This window comes from Chaetomium globosum, genomic scaffold (genome assembly GCF_000143365.1).
Source record: "Chaetomium globosum CBS 148.51 scaffold_5 genomic scaffold, whole genome shotgun sequence".
NCBI classification, from domain to species: Eukaryota; Fungi; Ascomycota; class Sordariomycetes; order Sordariales; family Chaetomiaceae; genus Chaetomium; species Chaetomium globosum.
In genome coordinates this window covers 3555838-3577857 of record NT_165980.1, presented here as the reverse complement: position 1 = coordinate 3577857, position 22020 = coordinate 3555838, and the positions used below count along the sequence as shown (strand labels likewise).

The following is a 22020-nucleotide window of genomic DNA, read 5'->3' as shown; positions in this document are numbered from 1 at the left end:
AGTCGACAACAGACCATAGCTAGGTAAGCTTATTTCTATCTTTTGTTGGCAAATAAATAACCAGACCACGGGCTAAAGTCACCTCCCTTTCCACTGCGCCTCTCGGAGAGTTTAACATCCAGTAACCGGTTTTCTGCCTAACTTTCCATACCTAGCTCGAGTCATTTGGTCAGGTACCGAGGCAGGGTCCTCAAGGTACCGACTAGTAAGCATCATCATCCCCACCATTCTGTCATAATAATGGTTGAACCACTAACGATCGCTGTAACGAGTCTAACGGCCTTTCTCCCTTTCCACTGCCGACCCCGTCTTCGAAGCCGCCGGCCGTCTTCGAGATGTGTTCTCTAATCCTTCGCATCATGCACCCATGCCGCGGCTGTGGGAAGTCAAAGATTGACCGAGACATGACTGTGCCATGCTCCAAGGCACCTCTTGCGCCTCCCGACTGGGCATGCTGTGGGCTTGACAGGCTCTCGCGACGCCGCCCGGTCGAGGTTCACTGGGTTGACCCGGCCTACTGCCACTACTGTCGGTTCCGAGAGTTTGCGGCCGCTCTGTATCTCGACCTGGAAGTGGGTGTGCGGGAGGAGTCAACGGGGAGCGAAGGGAAGATGTAGAGAGGGCATCAGCATCTGTCACGGCCTCATTACTCTGTTGGATAACTTGAGTTTAGGCGAGATGCGTTCACTGAGAACTCCCCGGGTTGCTGCCGTTTATTAACAACTCCATTGTCGGGGATCAATCTCCCTTCATGTCCCCACGTGTCATGTTTGCGAGCTACGCCAGTTTCCGGCTCCAAGAGTTTGCTCCGCCAAGGGTGTGGCGAACTAGTCTGACATCTGCTCATGGCTCCGCATGATGTTCATGGTGTCTGTTGGCTGCAAAGCAGATGCAGAACTGAGTCGATGGCTCAATAACGAGACTCCCCGAGTGTCCTTACCCGTGCACAATGACTGACATAGAACCAACTGCTTAACATCGTTGCACCCGCGGAAAACCGGTCCCATTCCCGTTTGATCTGGTGACACCTGAATAAAAAGGCGGGCCGCCCGCGCGCATGGATGACGGTGTATGGGAATGATGGGCTGAGAAAGCGAGTCCTGCCCAAGCCCAATTCCTGTTCCGTCACTACCTTCATCACTTCATCAGTGTCGGTCTCGGGCTTCAGCAAACGATTAAAACAAAGCTTCTCATACATACTGAAACGGAGAAGTAAGCAACTATATTCATGAAACCTGGGCCTTTGAAATAAGTGTACTTACATGTAGGTGCACCATACAGACTCCGCCATGGAACCTCCCACTAACACCAACCCGCGGGCACAAACGATGCCCCCCCCCCCCCCCGAATCCGAACCTGCTACCAGCGACGGCGGACGCCCGACCCAGCGCTGGACTGTGGACGGGTACCCAATCGTCGACGGCAAGTACCTCGATCACTCCACGGGCGAGCTCAAGACCCACGTGGCTGGCGTGGACCAGTTCAGGGGCGGCCCGCCGTCGGTCTCGGTCTACTGGCAGAACCAACTGGCCACGGGCCGCGGTGGCCAGTTTCTGGTAGTTGCCAAGGTCGTCACACACGTGAGGGACCTCACCGAGTACCTGACGCGCGTTGGTACCTTTCTGGGAAAGGGCCTGTGCAAGGTACACTCGTTGAATGCGACGCGCTATGAGGTGTATGTGGTTGTGTCGTCGGAGTTGTCCCAGGGGGGATTTCGAGAGGCTTTGGCGAAGGATGGGCTTTTGCAGTAGGTGGTGGATGAGCCGGCGCTATACATGGGAGAGTGCGATCTTCTAATATCACCTGAAGTCGATCTAATACGTGACAACAAGTTACTTAATTAACAGCCCACGTCGTTTATCATTCATCAAACTTAATGGCCTGAGCTACAAACATTAACACTAGAGACCCGACATTACCTAGATGACGGCAACAACCCACATCTGGGGAGCGAGCGGCGGGGACAGGTTGTTGCGTAATCTACTGTGGTTCGTTGGCTCGGAGGCGGCAACGGTGGAGGGCAGGCTGAGAAATGAGTGAGGATGTGGAAAGGGCTGGAAAAAGCTGTGGAAGGAAAGAAATACAGAGCGGGACGATAGAGGGCAACGGGGGCAGGGGTGGTAGATGGAGAGCTCCCTCGGGTAGCTGAGGCGGACTTATAGCGCGCTCGATGGACGCCGACGGGTTCTAGGCGGTTCCGGTTGCGCACCGTGTGTGCACCGGCAACGGGCCGTCGTCGTCGCCGAGGGGAGAGTGACACGACCAGAGATAAAGGCTGAGGAGGTTATCCAGGGGCAAGGGGGAGCTGAACGGCTTCTTCTGACTTCAATATCTCTCCCACCTCGTCGTGGCATTTCGTCCTTCCTTTCTCAATTTACGCCGAGGAGATCACCCAATCCAACGGCTACAACAAAATGGAGACATTGCATCTGTCTTGCCGCTCCCGGCGTTCCCACGTTCGTACGGCCGTATGGCCATCTTCTCCTTGTGCCCAGTAATCACATGCATCGTGTCATCTGCCCCCGTCTCATCGTCGTCCTCAATGATGATGAACTCCGGTACGAACTTCATGCCAAACGCGATCCATATGTGACGCCAGGCCTTGATATCGATACTTTTTTAGATCGACTCGGTGCTGATATCTTTGACGCTATCCGTGGGCGAGTTGTCAGAGAGCTGAGCTTCTCCGGCACAATTGCTCCTCGGGCAAAAAGAAAGGGGTTGGGCTCCTTGCCCACAACACCCAGCACTCTGTATCGCCAGGGAACACTCACCAAGAACTCTGAAGTACGGCATCACGCTAATCTAGCCTTCAGACAAGAAGAATCTCATCGTCTTGAAGGGCTCACCTGTAATTTGTACATCTGCTACGATGCTGTCTTCTACGCTCTGATCAACTTAAAGTTCTCCATTGGAACGCACTCGCCAGGCCGTACGCTGTTAACTATCTGCATGGCAACACAGACCGCAGGCCGCCGCCGACATCTGGGACGAGCTGGCCAACTTTTGGTCAGCGATATCATCATGAAACCCGACACCAAGAAACGGCACATGATAATTTGGGACGTGTAGATGACGGACTAATAACTCTTGAAAGCGCCATAACTACCCACCCATAATGCCCTAGCTTCGGCACAATCTCAACGTGATCTTCATCGGTCACGACTCTCGCCCACCAATCCCTTCTCGAATTCTCCAACCACTCCTTTTGCGCCGTGACGCCATTCTCAAACGAACCAGCGGCAACATGCATTGCATTTTCGGGGATAGGCCAAGCTTGGTAGATGTCATGCTGAGGATGACATAGGCAGTGGTTTAGCTTCTCTTGACTCTCCCCCCAGGCTCGGAGTAAATGTCCAACAGACACAATACAATACAATACAATAAATAATACATCACGTCGACTTCTCATCATCCCGCTCAGCATACCGCACGAGATAATCCGCCGTCAGTCCCAAGGTGACCGCGCCCCCCGTGATCCAACACCCATTAACAAACCACCACCAGCAGTCCTTCACACTCTTGAGATTAACCCGCTTGATCATAATCCCCAGCGTGACCAGCGCGCCACCGCAACTCCCCACAAAAAACGCCGGCCCAGCACCCGTCGCGATGCCCGCGCCAGCCAACAGCGCCACCTGAGCAACAGCCAGCCCCGAAAGCACCTGTTTCGTCTCCCGGTCATGCTTGAGCGCGATGCTCTTGATCCCCGCCTTGGCATCATCCTTAATATCCATATGAGCGTAGATCATGTCATACAGCACGGTCCAAGCGACATTCGACGCGTACAAGCACGCCGCCGCCGCCTGGGCGGCACCATTGTGCAGCAGATCCACCCCGAGCGCGGGAAAGCCCATAATCGCACCCCACGAAAAGGTCAGCCCCAGCACGAACTGCGGGTAGTAGGTGACGCGCTTGGCCAGCGGGTAGGTGGCGACGAGCAGCAGGCTCGGGGTGGCGTAGAAGAAGCAGCTGAGGGGGAACTGCAGCAGCACGGCCAGCCCCGCGAGAAGCTGCGCGCCCGTGAAGATGACCGCCCGAAAAGGCGTCACGGCGCCCCGCGCGATCGGCCGCAGCCGCGTGCGCGCCACGTGCGGGTCCAGGTTGCGGTCCCACAGGTCGTTGATCGTGCACCCCGCCCCGCGCATGACGATGGCGCCGGCCAGGAAGAGGAGCGAGGTGCCGAGGACCGTGAGCGGTGGGGTGGTGGGGACGGCCAGCGGGGCGGCAAGCAGTGTTGAGAAGATGCAGGGGAAGTAGAGGTAGTAGGAGCCTGTGGGCTTGTCGAGGCGGATTAGCTCCGCGTAGGGGACCCATGATTGGGGGAGCACGGAGAGAAGACCGGTTTGGGGGGGGGTGTAAGATGGTAGTTCGGTTGTGGTGGGCGCAGTGGGTGTGGGAGGACTGGTGGTGGTTGCTGTTGATAAGAGTTTGGTGGTGGTGTGGTAGGCGATGAGGGAGCGTGTGGATGAGCTGGCGTGAGTCTCAATGGCGAGTCGTCGAGGAGCTGAAACGGCTCGTGAAGTTGGAATTGACAGCCGGGGATGACATGGTTTATAGGAGTTTGTTGTTTGTGAGAATGGAGGCCGCAACGGCAGCCTCGGAAGTATGCGGCAGGTAGACATTTCGACCGTGAGATGCCGCCACCAGGTCTCTGGGATAGGTAGGCTTATCTTCTAATTATATTTTAGTTCTAATGAGCCCAACAAGTGGAGGAATAGAAGAAACAAAAAATAAGAAAAACTAGAAGGTAGGTACCTGCTTGAGAGAAGCGACTCACTCACTCAATTTAACCAGTCACACAACTTGATCTGTCGTCCTTTCTTATCTTGCAGGTTCAATCTCAAACATAATTATAAAACCCAGGCTTATTCAAGCCAGCCTCTCATTTCATCCCGTCTTTAATTTCGAGTTTATTGTGTTGGAGAAAACCACTTTCACATGCTTCGAGGTTGACTTTGAGCCCCAGCAACAAATTTCCGCCCCACAAGCCGGGAAGCTCTCCCCAAGCTTGAGCTGTTTCTGCTGTTTAATTGGTCAGCCCTGCCCCACCACATTCTTTCAATCGCCAATTCCCCTCGCCGATTTCATCCAAACGCGCTTTGCTGCAGCCTCGAAGACTTCCCGTCGCGTTTCTTGCAACGAACCGAGTCCACCGAGTCCACCAATTCCTAGAACACCGCAACTCGCTTCGGCGCCGAGTCGCCATGTAATCCAGATTTGACTTTAGCTGTTCGGCTCTTAATCTTCGACTTGCGATCCGATTTTCACGAAACGCGCTCTGGCGCAAACGCCACGATGCCGACCGCACAGCATCCGCAAGCGAAGTTCGATCCCATCCCGCCGGATTTCGATTTGCATTCGGTTGTAGAGAGGACGCCAAATTTCCACTGGATATTGCGCATCTCGGCTGCTCAGATTCGAAACATAGGACCTCAGGAATTCGAGCGACTGGTGTTTCTTCACGTCATCCACGGTGGGAAACCGCTGGTCATCGAGAAATGGAACGACCGTCTACCCAAGTCGCTCTTCAGCGCACAATGGCTGGAGTCTACCTACGATAAGAAACGTGAGCAACCATCCATATTGTACACTTCCGCGTGTTGTGTTTGTTGGCTGACAACCAAGCAGCCGAGAATGTTCGAGACGTGGTCGGGCAGGCCGATATCCCCATGTCGATGGGCCATTACCTCCGGTCGATGAAGACGCTCACGAACCAATGGGCCCCCAGCAATTTCCGCGATGAGCGACGACAGCGACTCTATCTCAAGGACATCGACTGCCCTCCAGAGTGGCAAGAATACCTGCAGAAAATCATCCCTCCGAACCTTTACTACATGAACTCGAATGTCGACGAGCGGGCCGGGAAAGGGAGCGGCGACGATATGGGCATCTTCCAGGAGGGGCGGTCCGCCGCCCCTGCCGGTGATCTGATGAGCAGCCTGCCTGAAGAAATGCGCGCCCAGAACCTCATGTGCTACATCGGCCACGAAGGCACTTATACCCCCGCTCATCGGGAAATGTGCGCTAGCCTGGGCCAGAATATCATGGTGGATGCCTCTGGCGACGAAAATGGAGAGCGGCCAGGAAGCTCAATATGGTTCATGACCGAGACGAAGGATCGCGAAGTGGTGAGGGAATACTTCCTGTCCATGCTAGGCCACGATATCGAAATCGAGAAGCACTTTGCCCAGGTCAACGCCTGGAAGAAGGCCACCTTTCCTGTGTATGTCGTGGAACAAAAGGTTGGAGACTTCATCCTTGTTCCTCCGCTAGCTCCCCACCAGGTTTGGAACCGCGGCACAAGGACCATCAAGGTCGCATGGAACCGGACAACGGCCGAAACTCTACAGTTGGCGCTACACGAAGCACTACCAAAGGCAAGGCTTGTCTGCCGAGACGAGCAGTACAAGAACAAGGCCATCATCTTCTACACCCTGGACAAGTACTACAAGGAAATGGTGGATACGGAGAAGACGGCCGACATAGGCTTGCTCGGATTCGGTCAAGATCTGATCAAGAACTCGACCAGGATGAAGCAGATGGCGGCCGATTTCAAGTCACTTTTCAGCCTGTTCACCGAGGTTCTCCTCGACGAAATGTTCGCGACAAGGGAAAAGGAGATCGACTACATCGAGTTCGACTCCAACATTACTTGCTCCTACTGCAGAGCGAACATCTTCAACCGCTTCCTGACCTGCAAACGCTGCGTACGCCAGCTCGTCAACGGAGACGAGGACACCTACGATATCTGTATGGAGTGCTACGTCATGGGCCGCTCGTGTTTCTGCGTCTCCAATCTCAGCTGGTGCGAGCAGTGGCACTGGTCCGATCTGGTTGACCGGTACGAATCTTGGCGGGCGTTGATCATTAAGAATGATGGCTTCGTCAGCTTTGACGGTTCGCCCCTCCCGTTGGAGCTCGCGAGGAGGAAACTGGGCAAGAAGGCGGTTGCCCAAATCTGCCAGGAGCAACTGCGGATGCGACCGTGGAAGGACATCACCCAGGCGAAGGAGGCATCCGAGCCAGAGTCGGATGTCGAGGTGGATGACGAGGGCCGGCCCAAGAAGAAGAAGAAGAGGAAGGCGAAAAAGGGCGACGTGCACCGTTGCCACGTTTGCCAGCATAAAGACTACAACTACAAGTTGGCCTTCTGCACGAACGAGGGTTGCCATGATGCATATTGTTTTGGTGTGCTTTACAGGGCCTTCGACATGATGCCGCAGGAGGTGGTGCAGAACGAGCGATGGCAATGCCCCAAATGTCTCAAGATTTGCAATTGCGCCGCCTGCCGCCGGGCTGGGAACGGCGTTCCCTACATTCCCAAGACCACCCTGCTCGGGCACGACACCCGCCGAATCGCAGATGACCGCAGCGTCGAGACCCTGGTCGACTTCCGCGTTCACAACCTGTCCTGGCTCAAGAGCGTGGGCGACGAGAGCCGGAGCCTGTCGAGCAAGCGAATGCAGAGGCTACAACAGGCGGCCGAGGCGGAGAAGGCGAAGCAGGCTGAAATGCCTGACACAGTGCCCACCCTGCCGGACGGCGCCCTGGCGGAAGTATGGATGCTGCTATGCTACATGCTGCCAACGGCCACCATGGCCAGAACGGGACCGTTGGGCCTGGAGTTGCGCCTATGGGAGACTACGTCATACCTGCGAATGCAGTCGACGGACAACAGCAAAATGGTTACCACATGGGCCCCGCTGCCGTCACTGACATGTCTACGGGTGTGACCCAAGACCAGTCCTCATACCCCGACCCCTCGGGGCTCGGCCGCGAGAGGATGCTCGGCATGGGATACTATGAACAGGATGACAGCCCTGACAAGATTCTATTTGACCCGTACCAAATGCCCTCTACAGAAGCTTTGGTGGTGGATGACGAACCGGAGATATCCAAATACCACAAGAAACAACCCCGAATCACGAAACGACGAGCTCGACAGGAAGAAGACGACGATCCGGACTTCCAAGGGCCATGCTCTCATCACAGAAAGAAACCCAGGCTCGAACCCGAGCCCCAGCCCGACGCCCAGGAAGTTGCGCTGAGCAACATGGACCCCGCCTTGTTTGGCGGTGATGAGACGGTGCTCGACGCCCCTACGGAAGAAGCCCCGCCAGTCCATCCTGAAGCGCCGGCAGAAGTCTCACAGCCAGCACCCGAGCCAGCTGATGGTGCTCAAGACACAAGCGAGCGTGAACGGCAGGGGTACTCCCCGAACTGACCAGCCCTTCGACACGCGCGGCCCAAAATATCTTATGTTGTCGACGAGAACGGCGAAGAGGAGTTCAACGACGTACTAATTCCTCGTTCGCAGCGGCCACCAGAGGGCATCGCGAACTACAACCCGGAACACGCAGGGAAGGACCCGCTCGACCTAGCATCGGCGGCAATTTTCTCTACGACCAGCGGTACCGCGCCAGCCGCCCAGAGCCCCAGTGCGCCGGCGGCGGCGCCTCCGCCTAGGAAGCGGGGTCGACCACGAAATCGGAAGTCTCGGGGACCCAGAGCGCGACTCCGAATCGTGAGCCCGAGAAGCCGGCAAAGCGGCGTGGACGGCCCCCGAAGGTGCGGCCTTCGCTTAGCGCGGGTCCTGAAAACGAGACGGATGACCTTGATGCTCAGCTAGCGCAGCAACTCAAAGGGCTCGACGAAGAAGGCGAGGTTATCAATACGGAGGTAGCGCCTCGGGATGAAACGGCAGGACCTGTAGGGCCGAGGAGACGCGGTCGTCCACCGCGCAACGCCCAACCCGAGGCCCGGTCGAAAAAGCCAGAAGTAGCTGTGGAACTGCCATCGCAGTCACTGCTGTCCATGGCCGAAAGGATGCGCCTCAGGGGCAAGAAATTCAGAATTGGTCAGCCAAAGGGATCGGCATCGGCAAATCCAAAGACCACTACTCGCTCGAGAGAAAGCGAAGGGGAGAGCACCCCCGTGGAAGCCGAGCATCGACCCGCCGAACGTTTACCTCCCCAAAAAGAAGCAACCCCAAAACCAGTCGCGAGAGGCAGAGGCAGGCCTAGGAAGCAAGCCACCCGCGACGAAACAGAGAGCGCAGGCGACGACTTTGATCCCGCTGCGGAAGAGGAAGCGGTGTCAGACACAGCCCGCAGCCCATCCCCGCTGGTACATGCCGAGCCCAAGCCAGTCCTCGAGGCAGACCCCGAACCTTCTCCGCCGCCGAGCATCTCTGCGACCCCACCCCTAGCGCCATCCATGGCCGTACAGGAAAGTCTAGCTTCACCGTTTCCTGAGCAGGAGGAACCCGGACCCGGACCTGACCAGGAAGTCGAATCCGAACCCTCTCCCGCTGTCGAAACCACCCCATCTCCGGCACCGTCGCCGCCTGCCGAACCCACACCGACTCCCGAACCCTCTGCACCTGCCGAAGCGACACCGACTTCCGAACCCTCCCTCCCCATCACGCCCTCGCCCGTTCCCGAATCATCCCTCCCCATCGAACACTCACCCGTTCCCGAACCCTCACCCCCGCCGTCCCCGCCGCGACTCCCGTCCGGCCCGACCATAGTGAGGTTGTTGGACTCGGACGAGGAGGACGACTATTACGACGGTGGGGGAGGGGGGTACTCCACCGACGGCGAAGGTGCGTCACGGTCGGGGTCGGAGCATGGTGGCGAGGCTGGTAGTGAGGTGGGGAGCGATGGGCTGAGCGGTGCCCTGGAGCCGAGTGACTCGGATGAGGATGAGGATGAGGATATACCCGCGAGACCTAGTCTGGCGAGCCGAGGGAGGGGTGCGGCCGTTCGTGGAACCCCCGGGGTTGGGAGGGGTAGGCCAAGGGGTAGGGGAAGGGGGCGCGGGGTGGCGGTGTGAGCTGGAGTTGAAGGAAATCAAGTTTGATATTGCGGTGTGTTCTAGGTTACCCCGGTTGGCATCAATTTCGGGAATGGGAGGTGTATCAGCATATAGCGACGGGCGTCCTGGGCATCACAGGTTGAGTATGGGTTTGGCCTTCATCATGACATGTTGTTTTGATTTGCTTCAAATGACAATAGCATAGTGCCTAGGTAGCTTGGACGTATGTTGCCTGAGAACAATCGAATCATCGCATGCAATCTGTCAGTCTATGGCCTCTCTTTTGACGCAGGGTGCTGAGCAAAATAAAACTCCTTGAATGCCTTGAGAATGGATATGCACAATCCCTCCTCCCATGGCCCTTTCCATTCCTCAACCCTCCTGTCCCCCTACCCACATCATACAACATAAAACCCAATCCTACTCTGCTAAACCACCAAAGTCAGCCAGCCAACCACCACAACCACACCCACCATCACCTCCCCTAACAAACAAACAAACAAACAAAGAAAGAAATAAATAAACAAAACTTCAGAAAATTTCACAAACCATCCCGCATACTCGTCCCCTTCTTACTCGTCTCCTCCGCCCGCCCCTTCGTCTGCTCCTGCAGCCGCTTCATCGCCGCCTCCCCGGCCTCCTGCGGGCCCATGCGGTCCGCTTTCACGCTCTCCTCGCTCACCGACGCCAGCTCGGGCTTCCAGTGGCCCTCGCCTTTCTTTTGCTTGGCGAGCGAGTCCTGCTTGTGGTGCTCGTAGTTTGTCGCGTCGGGGTCGGCTGTTGCGGGGAGGGGGGGGTGGTTAGTCTTTTGTTTTGTTTGGGGTTTAGGTTGGGTTTGGAGGGGTGGATGGGGGGGGCGTACTTGAGGCGGATTCTTTGAGTGCGACCCGTGGGGTTTGGGTGAGGGTCCGGCGTGCGGTGGTGTTGGGGAGGGAGAGGATGGATGGCCGGAGGGCCTTGGTGGTGGTGTTGAAGAGGGCGCGGGCGGACATGTTGATGGCAGTGGGCGAGATGTGTTGTTGGTGATGTATGGTTTCAGAGATGGCGTTTTTGGTGGTGTTTGTTGTTTGGTAGCAGTCTGGGAGCCAATTGGGCAAATAATTGTCAATTGGCGCTTTTCTGATCTCTCGAGGCAATAGAAGCAAAACCTTGAGCTATGCGAGATACAATTCCAGCTTGTTGGCAGATGAGGCGATGAGGCAGCTTTTCTCAATGAGAGGGGTGGATGAGACGTCGGCAGTTGCGATGACGTCACTAAGTGGGAGCTTGCCTTTCACGCACTCATTTGGCGGACATTCATCACCAAACTGCAGTCACCACCAGGGTTGAGAAAAGTGCGCGGTTCCACTGCGCGTCATTAATGGAGTTTGACCTTGCTTGCTTCAATTTACCTTGACCGACCATTGCTGGTACATGTGAGGGAATTTGCTAGGACCGGCCAGGTCCATAAAACATACAGCATTGTAAAAACTTTACAGGTCAGTCAGTGCTTTGCATAGGTAGGTATACAATTCTAGGCCAGTTAGGACAACTTATTTCTACTGATAAACGAATAAAAGTACACGGTTACCGTCGAGGTCCATCGACTAAAAACCAACAGAATGGTCAGCTTCCAAAGCGGTAGAGCTGTAGTTAAATGCACCGAGACATTTGCATGGCCGGGCGCCGAAGCCGGGACAAATCATACCCTCCGAACACACGGCATCGTCTCATCTCGGGGTCGAATCGAGGCCGGGCCCGATGTTTTATGTTTTACGACAATCAGCGCGATCACGGAGGGTCCGGCCCGGCCTGACCGTCTCGGCCGGGGAGTCGCGACCGCCATCCATTACCTGCCCGTCTGTTTTCGTTCAGCGACCCGAAACCGAGCCCGGCCGGCCGTGATGTAATAAACTGGCAACTCGGCAGCCGATAATAGCCCGAGTCTTGTGCCTCAAAGAGGGTCTGGTGAGATTTGTCAGGTGACAAACTGCTGACTCGTCTGGAGATTCAGGGGAACGGGATGGGCTTGGCACGGGAAACACTGCCATCGCGTGATGTTATGATGGGAATTGGGTTTTCAGGGGTAAACTTGTCGTCCCAACAGAACTTCAAGCACGTAATGGAGAATTGGAACTCCGAGGGGCCTCCCGGCTTCCTTCGGACCGCCGGCAGCTCGCGACTCCACCACCGAGAGAATCGACGAGAGGGAGGCAACCCGGCCAGACCTCCACTGGTTGCTTTCTTTTTCCGTTATTACCGTCAATTACGGGAACGTCCGATCTTCGAGCGTCCCATGCGCCACAACCTCCAAGCTGTGCCTGGCGAAAGAGGATCTGAAAAGAGAGTTTCGGAGCTTCGGCCCAGGCGCTGGAAAGACGACCGGACCTGAAAGATCAGCCGCCGGTTCGCCTTCCTGCGCGCTAGCTGGCTCACTACCTCCCTAGTTAGTGAACGTTATCGATCTCCGTCGGCAAAGAGAGCTGCATGCCTGCAAGGTCAGCACGCGCAAATTCAAGGATTGTGAACCGCCTCGTCACTTTCTTCCTTTTTTCCCCGCTGCTGCGCCGCCTGACGCTGCAATTCGGCGCGGATCGGTCATCTGGGGAAAAAGCAAGTTACAGGCATCCAAGTGGCGTCGACGATGGAGGTCTAGCCTAGCTCTGCCTGGCCACACCCACTCACAGAGCTGCGCACAATTAGGCTTGCAGGCACTGCAGGCTTGCACAGCACCCGCTCGCCGAGAAAAGAGCGGTGTGTGGCAGTGTCACACCCTCGACAAACCCTTCGGCCACTCCGTGGTCTGTGCTGGAGAGACACCAGATCTCTTGGTGCACAGTGCTGCTTTTCGATGCGGGGGATGAGAGGGTCGACGAGGAGCTCAAACGAAGCCCCGCTTGTGAATGACTGACTTCATGGTCTGTCTTCATGATGACTCCTGGGAGGAGTGTTGCAACAGCTCGGGTTTCCGAAAGGCGGCGTCTGTCATCTGTATCTTGCTGGGCTCCCCCCATTGTCAAGCCCGGGACAGATTGATCAGTGTCCATCGAGGATGCAAGGGAGCACAGCCCTGCCGTGCATTGGGAACAATGCATTGACGATGGTTGCAGTCCGTCCCTCGCGAACCCTCCCAATGCCGGAGGGAGATTCGGCATCAGCGAATGATAAGACCGCCGGCAGCCAGGTACACCAGATAAGTTTCTGTCATGGCCTTTCCTCGTTTCGTCGGATGCTGCATTGACCTGGAATTGCGGAAAAGAGGCTGGCGGACAACGTCCCCCGCCTTTCGAAACACCCGGCTGGCACCTGGGGGCAAGGCGTGCCGAGTGTTTGGGTTTCAACCCCTCGATGCCCCTCGCCCGGAACCAGGGCAAGGGAGAGCGCTCCGACCTCAATTATTGGCCCTAAGATCTTCCGCTTTGCCAATCCCGTCGCTAAACATCGAGACTAAAATAGGTCGATTTGCCTTTTTGGCCCGCTTCAGGCATGAAGGCATTCACGAGACCCTCTCACCCTCAAGTCACCCAGACCACCCTTCTTTTCGCCGTCGATGTGTGTGGTTTGCGGTGTGGAAGAGCACCTTGACGGCATGAACCGTATCGAGGGATAAACGGGAGAATGCAACCCAGAGATAGCGAGAGATGAGCTGACCGCCGAACTGATTCTGCCCCCTTTGTCACCCCACCACCATTTGCCGATGGTCTCGGGTGGGTGGGGGTCGCTGGTCTCGGAGAGCTGTTCGCTTTTGCATAACCCAAGTCTCGACCACTTAGCGGCCAGCTATGTGTCAACTCATGCCGTTCTAGAATTCCCCGCCATGTCGTCGTGGTCCTGTTGTTCCAAGTGTTCTCCATTCCATGGCACCGAACTGACGGTGAGGAGCCCCCGATCAGAAAGCTCACTCAACGGTCACCCTTTCGTGATGCACCACCTGTCGGCGCACATGGCGGTTGATGGAACAACCCAATGATACCTCACAGGCGCCATGGAAATGAGACGCTCACAACCCGCATGCCGAGCCGTGCAGGGGCCGAGCAGGCCGCAGAGAGCTTCATCGATGACTGTTACAGCGAAGCGATTAGCCAACTAGCGGCTGGAGGGCGTCGACATCCCCAAAACTGGTGGATATCTGTTGTGAGATGATAACATTCTGTGCAAGGGCAGACAAAGTCCAACAATCCGATTATGCCGGTGACGGATGGGTGCAGCTTCGGTGTTAGTCTGTCTGCTCTTTTGGAGGCCACTCGCCGTGCACTCTGAAATACATACGAATACACTCGTACTCTGGCACCTCCCTACCAATGTTTGCCATCCGTCCTGGATACTGTGTAAAACGTGTGGGGTTCTGCCCAGCCACCTCTGGGTTCTTGCGCACTTCGTACCTCATCTGGTACCACCCTTGCCACTGTTTTCGACGTCGGAGGATCCGTATCGGGATACAGCGAAATACGACCGACGGTCTGCCGCGAGGTCCGGAGGTCTCGACATGTTTTACTCTCCACACCAGCCAGTCAAAGGCCTGCGGGCGGAAACCCCCGCCACAAGGCTGGACCTGACTGTGAACTTTGGCTGGCCACTCGGCTGGACTCATTTCTGCATCTCGAGCCGCCGCTGGGCCAATTGGCCGTGGAGCGCCAGTTTCATCATTCCGCGGCGCCTGAGTGCATCGCGCATCTAACTGAATCTGGGTTTCCATCTTATTAGCACCTGTAGCGAACGCCTTGTGTACACCACACTCCACGCACAGTACATCCAGACAACGGCGGGTCCGGAGCTCATCTACGAATGCCGAGAGGCGAAATTCGATGCACCGCCCTCGGCGCTCCATTTCTGGACTCATCGGCCAAAGAAAGTAAACAAAAAAGGTCACGTAAAAAGGGAGGACCCGGATAACGGGCTCAACATCCGAAAGATAGAGCCGGTGTTTGTCCTCATGGCCAACTTGGACGCTCGCGCTTGGGTGAACGAATGCATTGAGAGTTGCAGCTGTCGTCTTATCGGAGCCACGTCGGGCGCCGATTGTGGATGAGGGCTGGGTGGAGCGAAATGATGGCCTGTGGACATTGCAGGAACAGCGCCTCAACAGCTGCTTCCAGGTCCAACCAGAAACAAGCGAGCCAGCCTGCCAGCACCGTCCTCGCCGTTTCCGGCACTGGTTGTTGTGAATTGCCAGGGCCAAAATTACACGACAGCATTTCCAGCGCCTTAGGCTGTTTCCAGCTTAGCGCAGGATCGTCCATCCAATCGTGAGCAGCACGGTCTCCACAGTTTGATGCGGTCTTGCCACCCAGCCCGCAGCCAGAGTGGCCATGGCATTGGCAGGTGAGTGTGTTCGCCCGGGGTCCTGCCACCCTTGTGCATTAGCGCAACACAAAGTCGTGCCCCCCACCACCCTCGTCTGTCCAACCCTTCGCCCGCTCCGACTTGTCCCTCTTTCCCTCGCCTCTTCCTTACTTTACCTTCACCTTCCCCCATCCCCACCCTCCCACCAAAATACCACCCGCAAAATTGCTTTTCCAAAAACCCCCCTCAACGGCGCCATCAACGACCTGCAATCCATCTTGACAAAACTCTCATAATTCATTCTCATCACCGTCAACGCCATTACAGCGTCCGCCTCAACGCGCAGCTCCCTGTGTTATTGCTCCAACCGTCCGATCAGACTTGAAAACCGCGCCACTCCGGTTCGCTGCACTTCGCTCCAACCACCAAACCATACAAAAACGACTTCTTGGTGCATCGCCCTGCTGGTTCACCAATCATAATGTCTACGTACTATCACTTCGGCGCCCACCAGCAACACCCAACATCCGCGACGGCCGGAGCCGCCGTGTCGCACAGCCATCATGGCGGGCGGAATCGCAGAGCACCGAGGCTATCCGCCGCACAGATTCAGAACAAGTTCCGCGGGGTCAGGAGTATGAAGGAACTCACCGAGGCAGCAAATCTTTCAAGCTTCCGCATGAGATTCGAGGCCGGGCGCTCGTTCGACCTAGAAGATGACATGGAGTTCTGCCCAGGCCTGTTGACCGAGAGCGATGTGAGTCTCGGACGGCGACCATAACCGCGTGATCAAATATGCCTGGCACTTGGACTGACACTGGCGCTTAAAGCTCGTTTCGATTCACAGCTCGTCCTCGGAGCGCTCGTCACTGGCGAGCAACTCCCCACAAGGGTCCCCGACGCAGCAGCCCACTCAAGTCGCAGCATCGAGCTTCACCTTGCAGTCGTCCTCGCCCGCGTTTATCCCGCCTCCATACCAAAACCAGCAGGCGATCGCGGCCATGAAGCTTCACCAGCCCTCTGCCACCCGCGCCCGCAACGCCATCCCTATCATCAACCCTGCTACTGGCGTCTCCATGTCGAGTCCGCCACCCTCGGTGTCACCCGCCAGGATGCAGCAGCCCGTCGGCAGACGGTGGTAAGGTGGCTCACGTCTCGCTTCTGTGACGCCCCAGACGAGACTGGGCTGACCCGAAGCCGTCGTCGTCGCTGCAATCGCAGACTGTATAATCACTGCGCGCATTCCGCTCATGGCAGCTGTTCATCTTGGCGGGCACCGACATCCCTAGTAGCAGGCATCGATTTTCTTTTTGTTACCCTCTGGCAGGCGCGGGCGACACAACCCAACTTCTCAAGGTCGACTGGATCCTCGACTTCCTTGGCAACCTCACGATACCCACCTGTACAAAAACAACTCACTTTTGATCGACATAAGCCTGTCGCTTTTTGAAGCGACAAAACTTTGACATTTTCGGATGGCGCGATAAAGAGAATAATCGATACCTGTCTGTTTCAACCAGTTTCTTGCGGATACGGTGCTCCCGCTTCGAAAGATGGGAGCTGTTCTTTATTTTCGGCTACAACGAAATGGGCGTTTTCCGCGGCGGTTTTGCATCCTCGTCAACCTGCTTTTTGCATCGGTGTCTCACGGCGGAGTTCTGCGGGTTTGCTTTTTTGTTTTCGTTCGATACCATACATTTTTGATGTTTTGGGGGTGTCCTCTTTTTCTCATTATCACGGAAGCGGCGACTTATCCTTCATCACGATAAAAAGTCCTAACGGTTCACGGGTCAACGAGTTCACCAAAAAAAAAAAAAGATTATCGACATATAGAACGACTTTTCGGCGGAAGGGTGGAGGGGTGTTTGTTTTACGACATTGGTGTTCTCGATCTTCTTGGGGGCTACATGGGCGAATATCTCGGTGTAGGGGCGGGCTGGCAAGACATTGTGCGGGTTTTGTTGCTGGGGAATCTCAGAGAGCTGGTATTTCCGGATCGGTTTTTGGGGGGCCGGGGCTGGCTGAGGAGTTGGTTGATATTTCCCGTTTTTTTTTCTGTGTTCAATCTTCCATTTGGTTTCACTGTACCATGGGTTGAGGATGGGCTGGCCGCGGCTTGGTTCCACCTCTATATCCTTAGTTTCTGTTTTCTTCCTGTCTTGATTTTCTACGGGCTGCATCTCGGATATGGTTACGGCGGAAAGGGGGGAACGTTTCGCATTTTCTGCTATGGTTCCCTGGGTTGCTCGGAGGCTTCATTTATTGCGCACACAGCCGCTTATCTCTGTGTTTTGGGGCTGGCGGGGCTCGGTTGGCAAAGCATATTGGGGACTCTCGGGAGCGGGCGCGCGCAAAGCGTTGTTGTTTGCTTGGTGTCAAGGCGGCCGGTGTTTTGAAGCAACTTGTCTGTTCGAAAGCGGTTGTGGGATAGTTGGGTTGAGTGTGGTTGGCTTCGTGCTCCTGATTTCCCTGGCTTTCCCCGGCTTTTGGCTCTGGCTCTGGCTCCTGGCGGCAGCGCGGCGTTTTTTGTATGCCAAGATATTGAAGCGAGCAACTAAACAATGCTCTGGTTCTGGGAATTGAAACATGGCGACCTGTGCGCCTCTTCACTCTAATTCTGGTCTGCTCTCGGGTTTGCGCGTGACTGCTCCCTGACCGGGCACCCGCCTGCCTTGTGGAAGTGAACAATAGGGCTTGATGGTAGGCTTGCCAAGGCTTCCCGATGGTGGTGTGGTAGGAAGTTCCATGTTTACTTCTGCCAGGGGCTCGTCACTGTGGACTTGGTCGAACAAGCTGATCAAGAACAGGTCGGACACAGCTACTGTGTAGCCTTGTCATTACCGTACCCAAAGTAACTGCCGTCCCTGAAGCATGTCTCCCCTGGCTGGTTTCAAATTGTTTTCTCAACTCGCCGCTGACTGACTTGCGAGGTTCGTCTGAGTGTGGATCAAACAGCTCCAACGGATATGGGCTGGGCCATCTCATCAACCCGACTATGGGGCGGACATCAACTATGGAGGGGACACATGTTGTGTATCACCACATTTTGAGATAGATTATATTCCTGCCATGGTGGGGGACTGGTTTGTTCGGCATATAAGGTTCCCACCACATGAGCCAAAACAAGCCATACTCCAAGTGTAACGCTCGATCTAGAGGCACCAAACGAAGATATTCTGAAGCCTTAAGAAAGTTTAATCTATTCTAATTACTTTTCTCTCTGCTTTCGGAGCCAGATGCTCAAGGAAGAGAGTTTCGGACATACGCCGCTCGGGTAAGAGTTTATACCTTTCTCTTGCCCGGTTTCATTCTCGTCTAGATGACTTGGGAGGTGTTCAGTCAGCCTTAATGGCTTGAGAGAGCGAGTCGTTCAACCAGTCCTTCACTTCTCCTGCTTGGAGCCACATATGCATTGTACCCTTCTTCCCATTCTCCGGTTAACCTTATTCTACACTCCGGCATTTCATACTCACGCCCCATTCTCTAGCTGTCCACTAGTGTCCGAACCGCCAGTCATGTCCGTTCCGCTGACCACTTCTCTCCCGAGTTGCCCTGGAGGGCATTATCAAGTTGTTACAAGTTTCAACTCTGCTTTTCTGCCACCTCGTTGCAGATTTCACCGGAAGAACTCTCCTTGTTCCGGTTTCTTGATCATGTTAAATCCGCATTTCCGTCTCAACATTCACCGGAAGAATCCTGCTTGTTCCATTGTCTTTATCACTGATCTATTCATCACCGCTCCCAAGCCCTGCCCTACACCGTGAGGATTCCACTTGTGATTGTATCCAACACTGGTCTATTTATACCCTCCCACTTCTGCTTTCCACTCGATCTTTTCCCTTTCCCTTCTCAACTCTTCTTTTTACTCCCACCTCCGCCTCCCAGCTCTTCGCCCTTCTACACTCCCACATTCCTACGTTCCCTCACTCCCACACACACACACTTCCGATGGCTGGTAATCCCAACGGCACAGGCAACCGACTTTGGGCAACACATTCATTGCAAACAAACAATTACACTGGTAGGCATTTAATATTTGTTTTGCTCTTCACGCGCCGCCCAGCTAGCCTTCTACTTCTGTCGCTGAACGGAGTGACTGACCCTTCTCACAGCCTCGCCGACCAGGATGAATGAGCACGATCAGCTCACGCAGCCGGCTCGCCCGTCGGGTTCCCAGAGCACCCATAGCACCCACGGCGCCCCGGGCGTTCAAGCCAGCCAGGGCACACAGGTCCAAGGTTCCCAAGGCTCGTCCACAGACCTCCATGGCCTCGACAGGTATGTTTCGCACTCCATCATTGATCTTCCCTGCACTCGCAAAGCAATCCAAGTGAATCATTTCATTCAGTCGGCCACTGTATCCGCCGTGCGCGATGACAAATAATTATGAATGCTGATTTGTTTGTTTCTCATATAGCTGGCTCACTGATCGCATTGTCACCCTCACGGTCGGCGCCGAGGAGAAGCGCTGGGTTGTTCATGAGAAGCTGCTCATCAGCCAGTCCGAGTTCTTCAGGGACTATTTCGCCGAGGGCGATGATGAGATGAAGCTGCCGGATGACGACCCGAGGCTCTTTGCCCTGTTTATCCGCTGGCTTTACGGCACGGCCTTCCTGCCCTCCGGTGGTGCCCGCAACTTTCGTTTCCTTGCGCCCGATGGCACTAACCTGACCGTCCGTGACTAGTACGTTACCCTACCCCCCTCCCCCCTCCCTCTTCACTCATTCACCTTATTCCAGTGATGGCCGTAGCTAACCACACACTCTATTCAGTCTCGGCGTCTACGTCATGGGTGGTAAGTTTGGCATCCTCGGCGTGCGCAACGCCGTGCTCGACGTGCTCTACATCTACTTCGGCGAGGCCTCTGACGACCACTGGGCGCCCAACATGGCCGATGTCACCTACATCTTCGACCACACGGGCCCCAATGCGCCGATGCGGCGCTTCCTGACTGCCCACTCGCTGTTCTTCCTGTTCAGCAAGAACCGCCGCGGCCAGCCTCTGCCGCAGGACTGGAACACCGTGCTCAACGAGTACCCGCAGGTCGGCTTCGAGATGATCACCATGCTTTCCGAGTGGAACTGGACCATGGGCTACAACTCACCGCGCATGACCATCAAGCCGCGCCACGAGTTCCATGAGCGCCCCAGCGTGCCCAAGGTCAAGCAGGAGGATGAGGCTGGTGGCGCGACCGGCCGTTAAGCCGGGAGAGAGGTCATCCTTGGGAACGTTACGATGGGTAGCGTGGTTTTTATTTCCTTCATTTCCTTTGTTTTTGCGTGCGCGTTCAGCTGGGATAAGTGATCAGGGCCTAGGTTAGAGCTCTGGAGCCTTTGAGTGGCTGGTTTGAGGGAGGAGCGATTTAGTTTCCGAGGATCTTGCTGGTACTTGCTTCATCGTGGAGGCGTTCATGGAGGGTCCTCGGCTTCGTGCCTAGCAAATAGGCAGTAGCACCTTACTTAACAAAGATTTCAGATATTCTCTGCTTTTTATGTCTTGCGTTGCTTCCTTCTCTTTGAGCTTTCTCCTCCTTCCCATGCCTCAGATTCCCCAGTCACCATAGCGCCGCAAGCGCCTGCCATGCTTCTCGACTGTAATGAGAGGGAACCCAGCGCATATTCTCTCGGGAAGTTACATCCCAGACGAACACAACTAGGTATTTCTATCATCTCCTCTCTGCTTCCAAACTTTCTCCTACTTCATCCTGCATTCTGAATAAACAACACCTTACTACTTTTTAAACACCCAGCGAAATTATCTCGATCTGTATCTCTCTACCATACTTCAACATGACACTCCTGCAATCTAGAAAAGACAACCAGCGTGGACCAGCCACCGAGAACCCTATCCCGGCGGGGTTCGCTGCCCGCCAACTTTGTCCTTTGCGCGAGTCCTAGCGCACAAACATCAACAAGCGGCAACGGATTCCACCTCCAGAACCCAGTGGGACCCAAGCAACGCCCAAGATCCATAAGCCTGCCAGCAAGGCCCGATGGCTCGTCCGTGTCCCCATTCTCAAATTCCTCCCCGGCCCTTACCACTCTACCGTCATACCGAGCCCGGGGTGGGCGGCGTCTGTGTGTACCTCGGCGCCGCTTCCCTCCTGCCCGACCTCGGAATCACGATCAAGCGCGGTCGACATCCTCAAGGCATCTACCCTTCTACACAGGCTGGAAGGAGGTCAAAGAAGGAGGAGTCGGCAAAAACGGGGTCAAACAAGAGGCCGAAGAAAGCGGCAATGCCACCAACAACCTCTCGACGGCCTCCCGGCGGCGCTTCTCCTTCCGGGACCCTCCCCAGCGGGACGGACTCGTCGTGCTCACCCTCCCCGAGCGCCTGTCCCTCGCCCAACCTGCCCCGGGCGCCCAACGGTCAGCCCGCCGGTCCTTCACCCGCCGGCCCCTCAGTCACCCAAAGACCCTTATCCCCCGGCTCCTCATCAGGCGACGCAGACGACGAAGCCAGCGACACCCCCGCCCAGCAGCAGCAGCGGCGGGAGCAACACAGACGAAGAATCTCTCAGTCCCCCCACCACCCAGCGACAATAACAACAAACCCAAACCCAACCACCCCCAGACAACCCCTCTTCCCGCCCCACCCCCCCCTCGAAATCAACCTCCTCTCCCTCCACAACCAAAAACACAGCCACAACAAAGACCCCAACCCCGACAAGCACACCGCCACGCTCAACAACCCGCGCCTCCACATCGGCGAGCTGGCGCACCCGCCACTGGCGGCCTCGGGCGCCGCGTACCCCGTGTTCCGCACCACGCCCGGCAACCGGCGGCTGTCGGAGGCGGGGCCGCGGCGGCGCAAGAGCGTGGTTGCAGGAGGGGGCGACGATGCCGGTGCTGTATATGCAGAGGGTGGAGGCGGGCTGGGGTGGCGCTTTCTGGATGAGGGAGGAGAGGTCGGAGAGCTCGAAGAGCTCTGCCTTCT

General features: G+C 56.0%; 8 protein-coding genes across 8 annotated transcripts in view; 5 read left to right on the top strand and 3 right to left on the bottom strand.

Annotated features, from left to right (window-relative positions):
* Positions 1-1289: 1289 nt before the first annotated feature.
* CHGG_08011 (uncharacterized protein) lies at positions 1290-1751 on the top strand (the record flags this gene model as incomplete). Its single annotated transcript, XM_001225666.1, has 1 exon — positions 1290-1751. The coding sequence occupies one exon, from the start codon at positions 1290-1292 to the stop codon at positions 1749-1751; it is 462 nt and encodes a 153-aa protein (XP_001225667.1).
* A 1644-nt stretch (positions 1752-3395) lies between these two features.
* On the bottom strand, positions 3396-4625 carry CHGG_08010 (uncharacterized protein; the record flags this gene model as incomplete). Its single annotated transcript, XM_001225665.1, has 1 exon — positions 3396-4625. One exon carries the CDS (start codon positions 4623-4625, stop codon positions 3396-3398), a length of 1230 nt encoding a protein of 409 aa, XP_001225666.1.
* Positions 4626-5298: 673 nt separating this feature from the next.
* On the top strand, positions 5299-9837 carry CHGG_08009 (uncharacterized protein; the record flags this gene model as incomplete). The annotated part of the gene is made up of 4 exons (XM_001225664.1): positions 5299-5569; positions 5632-7559; positions 7682-8198; positions 8498-9837. The coding sequence occupies 4 exons, from the start codon at positions 5299-5301 to the stop codon at positions 9835-9837; spliced, it is 4056 nt and encodes a 1351-aa protein (XP_001225665.1).
* A 523-nt stretch (positions 9838-10360) lies between these two features.
* CHGG_08008 (uncharacterized protein) lies at positions 10361-10811 on the bottom strand (the record flags this gene model as incomplete). Its single annotated transcript, XM_001225663.1, has 2 exons — positions 10361-10596; positions 10682-10811. The coding sequence occupies 2 exons, from the start codon at positions 10809-10811 to the stop codon at positions 10361-10363; spliced, it is 366 nt and encodes a 121-aa protein (XP_001225664.1).
* A 2896-nt stretch (positions 10812-13707) lies between these two features.
* Positions 13708-14626, bottom strand: CHGG_08007 (uncharacterized protein; the record flags this gene model as incomplete). The annotated part of the gene is made up of 2 exons (XM_001225662.1): positions 13708-13859; positions 14068-14626. The coding sequence occupies 2 exons, from the start codon at positions 14624-14626 to the stop codon at positions 13708-13710; spliced, it is 711 nt and encodes a 236-aa protein (XP_001225663.1).
* A 936-nt stretch (positions 14627-15562) lies between these two features.
* On the top strand, positions 15563-16223 carry CHGG_08006 (uncharacterized protein; the record flags this gene model as incomplete). Its single annotated transcript, XM_001225661.1, has 2 exons — positions 15563-15838; positions 15912-16223. The coding sequence occupies 2 exons, from the start codon at positions 15563-15565 to the stop codon at positions 16221-16223; spliced, it is 588 nt and encodes a 195-aa protein (XP_001225662.1).
* Positions 16224-19207: 2984 nt separating this feature from the next.
* On the top strand, positions 19208-20283 carry CHGG_08005 (uncharacterized protein; the record flags this gene model as incomplete). The annotated part of the gene is made up of 3 exons (XM_001225660.1): positions 19208-19359; positions 19499-19765; positions 19854-20283. The coding sequence occupies 3 exons, from the start codon at positions 19208-19210 to the stop codon at positions 20281-20283; spliced, it is 849 nt and encodes a 282-aa protein (XP_001225661.1).
* A 587-nt stretch (positions 20284-20870) lies between these two features.
* The window catches only part of CHGG_08004 (uncharacterized protein), a gene marked incomplete at both ends in the record, with an annotated part of 1610 nt that continues 460 nt past the window's right edge, over positions 20871-22020 (top strand). Inside the window, 3 exons of the mRNA XM_001225659.1 lie at positions 20871-20938; positions 21026-21158; positions 21251-21991. Coding sequence (XP_001225660.1) covers positions 20871-20938; positions 21026-21158; positions 21251-21991 — 942 coding nt within the window. The remainder of the gene's footprint in view (positions 20939-21025; positions 21159-21250; positions 21992-22020) is intronic.